At 35.7% G+C, this 7,299-nt stretch overlaps 1 protein-coding gene across 1 annotated transcript; it reads right to left on the bottom strand.

Moving 5' to 3' along the window:
- Positions 1-649: 649 nt before the first annotated feature.
- On the bottom strand, positions 650-6,878 carry LOC109106140 (cyclic nucleotide-gated cation channel alpha-4-like). The gene is given in 8 exon segments (XM_042731477.1): positions 650-1,317; positions 1,319-1,731; positions 2,357-2,522; positions 2,700-2,858; positions 4,193-4,866; positions 5,081-5,187; positions 5,469-5,570; positions 5,773-6,878. Coding segments are annotated over 8 exon segments (1,962 nt in total). The 5' UTR covers positions 5,895-6,878; the 3' UTR covers positions 650-1,098.
- Between the last annotated feature and the right edge of the window lie 421 nt (positions 6,879-7,299).

Below are 7,299 nucleotides of genomic sequence, written 5' to 3'. Positions count from 1 at the left end.
CTTCGATCATTTGTTGTTTAATTGAAGAAGAACATTACCAGACTTACTCAATTAAGAATGGGGAGATGATTATAAAAAACTGCACTGCAGTAGCCTATATTGATTGCTGACAGCAGCTTTCCTGTTCCAATGGAGTTTGCAGTCACAGAAGCAGACTGTGCAAAGATAAACAGCACTGAATCCACAGAATCCAGACTTCCTACATTCTTGTTATTTTTCTTTACCAAAACACCAAGAATGTGGTAATGAATTCTGCATGGTAGAAAATTTCACACCACGAAAACCAGGCCTGGCAACAGCTCTGAAACATAAAGTTGGGCCACAGGACTCTTTGGGTGGACTATACAGTTGATGAAGTTCTCTCTATTGTTCCTCTGTAGAGTTGTTTTTTAATGAAGAAACACAACCTATAATAAATCTTACTAGCACAGCTGTATGAGACATTACCCTCCACACTGACGTCCTCTGGTAACTGTGAAAGTGGAGTATGTGCTGCCACCTAGCGTCTCGAACAACTAAGCAACGCTAACAGTGGCGTTATATATAACCGAGGGACTGATTGCATTACATTATAATATATAAAACTATGAATATTTTCTTTTTGTTAAATAAAACCAGTGCTCTCAAAGTGTAATTAACTTTCCTTTAATGCATCTCATAAAACTGTACTCATAACAGTACAGATTGTCTTTTGTATCGATAAGCCACAATTTCATTACATTCATAGTATGGTACACTGATATACACTATACTGTTCAAACGCGTTTTTAAATGCTTTTGAAAGAAATCTCTTCTGCACATCAAGGCTGCGTTTATTTGATCAAATACAAAGTAATATTCTGCAATATTATTACAATTCAAAATAACTGTTGTAACATATTTTAAAATGCAGGCTAATTTATTCCTGTGATGGCAAAGTGGATTTATTTTACCAGAATTTTTTATTCAAATTAATAGAAATCTTCTGTAACATTCTAAATGGCTTTACTGTCACTTTTGATCATTTTAAAGCATCCATGATTTATAAATGTACCCCAAACATTTAAACGGTATATTTTACATATATTTGAATATTTTACAAATATCACCTACTTACATTTAATCTCTTTTCTGATCCTGTGTTTCTGTCTTTATTTGCTCTTCCTCTGTCTCTTCTTTTTCGTTTTCACTTTCCTCAATCCCTCCTGCATTCTTCTCCTTTTCTCCCAGGCTTTCCTCTCCTCCATCACCCTCTCCTCTCTCTCCTTCCACTATTGGGTCCTCTTCTTCTTCCTTTTCTTCTTCCTTCTCCCCATCCCCATCCCCATCCCCCATCCCCAATCTCCCTCTCTTTTACTTTTTCCCACTCTTCTATTTCTCCCTGTGGCCCCTCGGCCACAATGCCTTCCCATCCTGCGGTCTGCAATTCCAGTAGTTCCACTCTTTGCATCATTTTCCGGGCACTAGACTCCAGTTCAGCTATCAGCCGAGCTAGTTTGGTCTGCAGGGCCTCTAGGCTGGCCTCTAAGCGCTTCACCTTGTCCTCCGTTTTCTCCACCTCTCCCTCCCCTTCGTCTGTCTCTTCCAGCATCCCCATCTTTGTTAGGATCTGATGACCCTTCTCCTCCAACAGGCGTTTGGCTGCAGGGTACTCAAGAAGTGTTTCAGTCAGGTCCTCTTTCGATAGGCTGAAAAGATCTGAGTAACCAATGCTGCGAATGTTGGCTGTTCGTCTATTTCCTGATTTGTTACCTGTAAATTAATTACAATTGTGATGAATTTGGGTCATATATGGTGATTCATTATGTGTTTACAGCTAAATACAGCTAAACATGTTTTTATACAACAAAAGCAGATGGTGTTTTTATTGCTAAAAAAAAAAAAAAAGGCATTAATGAAATCCACACAAAGTTCTCCGTAGCCAAAATGATATTGCATAACACAACCACAAATGAAGGAAGACTTTTAGTGAAAAACAAATTGTTTGGATGATTTTTTCTGTATAAATTACAGTCCACATTCTTTCCATGACATTTTCATGGAAGACAGAAAATAATAAAATAATAAAGTTGCTAAAAATTTTTATAAAAGGTATTTACTTGATTTAAACATTGTGGAGAAACTGTCATTTCTTCGCATGCATAGGGAAGAAGGGAATAAGGGAATTTATTATTTCTAAGCCCTTAAAGGAAAGTCTTGAGAACAATTTTCATATTTACAAAACAATAAAAAGCATTTTAGTTGTTGTTGTGGAAGGAAATTATAAAAACTTTAGGTATCACCATGATAATGGATATACTGTATGTTGTTATTGAATATAAGGAATGCAGTTATACTTTATGTATTGAATATGTTAATCATCTTTATCTTTTCCTACCTTTGATATTCAAGATACTGATTTCTCCAAAGAAGTTTCCTTCCCCCAGAACAGCAAACTGAGTAACTCCATCATCTGCAACCACTGCCAGCTTCCCCTCTTTAATGATGTACATCTCATGACCTACATCTCCCTTCTTGCAAACATACTCTCCTGGGCTATACACCTAAAGAGGATAGCAATGATTAGTGTATGTTTTGGAAGATTTACTAACAAATGATACTGTCCAATAATGACAACAGTTGACGAAACATAACATTTCTGAGGTAAAGTATAAGTCTCAGCTCAACTGGCTCTAGTGTTAGACTTAATCCTGTCCAGGGTGTGCCACCTGTTTTCTAACCTGTGGGGTGAGTTTAAGTACCAGCTGCTCCAACAGACTGTTCTCACAGTTCTGAAGGGTGTTGGTGACTTTGGACATAGTGGGCAGATGCACACTCACGGCAATCGCTGTCTGAAGTGTGATGAGATGCCGAAGAATCTCATTCTCCGTGTGATCTTTCTGTTTCAGACACATGAGAAGATTTGGATGGAACAAACATTTAAATGATATTAACGAGAGAGGAACAGCTTTAAGGGATTTAATGGCATGTTACAAAAGAAAATGGCAAAAATTAGTTTCGAGAAAAGCTGGCATTGTTTTTTTTTTTCCAGTTGCCATTTGATGCAATATTTTGTTTACTTTTGCAGTTTAGCAATCTTTTACATTTACACTACTTTTCAAAAGTTTTGGATTGATAATGTAATGTTTTTGGAAGAAGTCTCACCAACTGCATTTATTTGATCAAAAATACGGTAAAAAAGTTTACATTATTATTATTTAAAATAATATTTTAAATTTACGTTTCTGGCATAATTTAATTTTTAAAAAGCATTTATTTGAATTTTTGTAACAAAAGAATTTACTGTGACTTTTGGTCGATTTAATGCATCTTGCTGAATATATATATATATATATATATATATATATATATATATATATATATATATATATATATATATATATATATATATATATATATATATATATATATATATATATTTAAATATCTTACTGACACCAAATTTTCGAATGGTAGTGTACCCTAGAAAAAAGTAGTATATTTAAAATACATTTATTTCGTACTAAGAATAGTTCAAAAACTATTAACATATTTACTGGCATCGCTTGAGGCTTACGGATATAAAAATTATAAGTAAACTTTATTTGAAGTACTATTTGTGTACAGTGCACATTTCTTAATATTATGCCTAAAACGTGTTTTATGCTATATGATCTTTTAATAATATAAGTGTACTAAAGTTGGAATAGTTCCACTTTAGCAAAATCAGCTATACTTCAGTATATCTTTAGTTGGACTTCAGCACTACTTCTGCACAATTAAATTGCATTAAGTACAAAATTAGTTGTTCCAATTTAGCAGACTTTAAGTATACCAGTTTAGTAAATTTCAAATACATTTTAGTATATTTATTTTTCACTAAGGTAGATGTTGCTTAAGTGTCTTTAAATTCTGCTGTTTGTGAATTTGCCAAGTCAGACATGTTCCAGGATCAACATCTTTTGTTGATCCCGGAACAACATTACTGTCCAAAAACATAGACCTAACCCTATCCCTCCCCCCTACATCTAACCCTACCCATAATTTATCCCAAAAATCAGATGGAAATGATAGCTGAAAAACAAGGGTGCAGAAGCACCTAACCCTTGCTGTAAGCCTAAAACAGACATTTCCTGTAAATTATCCCTCTGTTATGATTGGTTGATTGAGATGTTGTTTCAGGAACATGTTACTTGGTGAAATCATGTTCACCCAAACACTATAACGGAAAGACCCACTTGTTGATGTGGAGATGCTGGTACCAGTCGTTGACGCGTTTCTGCAGTTCTTTGCTGATGCGCCGGCTGCGCAGGTAACCCTTCACCAGCTCATGATTGGGAAAAAACACGTTGTCACGATCACGCAAGCTTGATATCACGTCCCCCATGCTCCCCACGACAGAAGCAAACACCAGCACGGCGATCAACATGTCTGCGACCAAAAACAGATACTCTTCTTCACGTTCGGGCGGCGGAGTGTCACCCACTGTGGTGAGGATGAGAGTGGAAAACCAGAAGCAGTAGAAGTACTGGCGTCTCGTGGCAGCAAAGTCCGGGTCTGAGATGTTGGGATAGACCCAGGGATCTGCACCGAAGCCTATGTAATTAGACAGAGAGAAGTAGACGCAGGCGTTCCAGTGGATGAGCACGAAAATATACAGCATGAGTTTGGCGACGCGGAAGGTGTTTGGATAGGATGTGCGTGTTTCCATGCGGTCCAGGGCCTCATTCATACGGCTCGTTCGCAGGAAGCGGTTGACCCGAACTAGAGGTGTGTGGATCCCCAGTTTCAGGTAGAGTAGATCAGTGGGCAACAGGGAGGCAATGTCCCACTTGAAGCGAGAGGAGCGCATGTAACGCTTTTTTAAAAGGGACAAGTCTCGCACCAGGATACCCTGCTCCAGAAAACCTGTAAAATAGGAAAGCCTTTTATGAAATTATGTCTTGAGGTTTTCCAGTGGCGATCTGAGGAATCACAAATGGTGCTTCAAGTTCCTTTTCATTTGTACAGTGACAAAAAGTGAAGTCATTCTATATTTGAAGCAAAGTTGAAAATTAAATAAGTACATTCAGACTAATAGGGAGGCTAAATAAACAAATAAAGCAACAAGATGCACACTTACCTGTGCGAAACCCAATAACTGTGTCAAGCACATAGAACAAGTCACAGATATAATCCAAGGTGAGCCATGTTGCCACAAACTTTTCCTCAATTGCATAGAAGCATGTCCTTTGAACAATACACAGATATTTGAACAAGTTTTCATGTCAAGGTCTACCTGTATTGACTTACTGTAGCAAAATAAACTACTGTTAGGACTTGAAATCCAAAATAGGCATATATCTGCAGATTTGATATCATTTTAATTCTTAATGTGTCTTTGTTATTGTTCTCATTTCAGTAATACAAGATTTTTCTAAAATGCCATAAAAAAATTAATAAAAGTGATTTATTAAAACATATTCAGATGTAGTTCAACATCAATCAGTAAAACCTCAATGTTTTCCTACCTGAATATTATGATGACCCAATTGTAGCAGATAGGTAGTATCATAATTTGTAACCATGTGTAATAAAACTCTTCAGATGGATCAATTATCCATTCCTTCCAGCTGAAAGATAAAAAAAATTCTGTTAGTGTTTTTTGTATAGTGTACTTTTTTTTAACCAAACCCCTTAAAATGGCAAATAACTGTATTTGTGTGTATGTGTGTGTATTTGGAGCATTGTTGTCAAACTTAAACTTCATAGAATTTTTACATTATAATATTACCGTAACAAATTTGACAACTAAACATTTGAACTAAAACTCACTTCAATTTTGTAGTCTCTTCTTTCTTCTTCTCTTTCGGTTCTTGTTCCTTATTCTCTTCCTCTTCACTATTCTTGTTCATGCGTTGCCATGTGAAAAGTCTTACCCAGCGATTTGTGTTCATATTTAGTATTTACAAAGAAAATATGAAGCTAAGTAAGTTTATAACAACATTACAAGACAGATGAAGAAAACACAACCATTGTTTGACCACATAGCTGTCTCATCATAACAACAAGCAGCCCCACCCATATAACAGGTACTATGTGATGCTTATTGCCATGACACCATTCCTCAAGGGAACAGACAAGCAGTTTCCTCCTGGCTCAGCATTCTGTGTGAACCAATCAGATTTCTGCAAGCTCTGTGGGTAGCTGAGCAACGGTAACTGATATGTAAAATAGTTAAAATGATCCATCAAATGTCTAAAACCTAAATCTTTCAGCTTACAAACTAAAAAAAATAGCTCTATTATGTTTGAATACTATAATATAAGCAGTATAATAGTATAGCAGTATAAATGTACTTTGTTATCAATGTATTTTGAAAATGAAATCTTTGTTTTATGATTTTAACTGTATCAGGCAGGAAAAATACATCATATTGCCACTTGGTGGCAGCATTTATACCAAAGATTTTTTTGTTCTGTACAGCGATGGACGCATTTTACCCACCATGTGGCCAACTCATGAATATTAATTACGCACCGTGTCTGGCCGCCCCTTAAAGGTTACAAACCAACGCAACGTCATCACAATCTAATAAATATTCATACGCCACTTCATCAATTCTCCAATAGAGTGGGGGAACTATGACTGTGTTCAACCATAGTTCATGAAACCTACACGTTTTGTCCATCACGATAATCTTCACAAAATAATATAACTCTGATGAATTTTGAAGCCTAAATAAAAGCGCCAAAACTTAAAAGTTAAACTTAGGCTATAACGAACTACAGCACCACAGACACTCGCCTTCAGCGTCACCACCTCCACGCTTCCCACAACCTTTTTCAAACTTATTTTTAACATGTTCAGTGAGAAGGATTTACTCTGTATATGAATTTTAATTCACGCTACATTAACCTTTTTTATATATATAAACTGGAATAAATACAAAACTAGAGACATTAATAATCAATAATATAGTGAATAAATGAAATAATCATAACTAAAGGACATACGAAAGCACGTATTTCTGTACATTTCTAGTACAAGGTGCATTAAAAGTCAATAAATCCTTGATTAAAATTAATATTTTAATTAAAAACGTGTCTCCACATACTATTCAATAGAATTCAAGTGCATTTAATCTATTAAATAATAGGAGAGTGTGCGAGTTTTTGGATATGGTAAGATTAAACCTATTTTAGTGAAGAAAGTACCACATTTCAGCTTTGTTAGGGTGGGTAAGTTACACAAAATGTTATTTTATCCTTGCTTCTAGGAAATCCTCAAATGCTTTCTAACAGCTTCATGTGGCCGTAAACATTTAAATTTAACCTGGCTTTAAGCACCATGCATCGTTAA

This window comes from Cyprinus carpio, chromosome B9 (genome assembly GCF_018340385.1).
Source record: "Cyprinus carpio isolate SPL01 chromosome B9, ASM1834038v1, whole genome shotgun sequence".
In the NCBI taxonomy this organism is placed as follows: domain Eukaryota; kingdom Metazoa; phylum Chordata; class Actinopteri; order Cypriniformes; family Cyprinidae; genus Cyprinus; species Cyprinus carpio.
The sequence above is the reverse complement of the archived record's forward strand: the minus strand, read 5'-3'. Positions and strand labels throughout refer to the sequence as shown.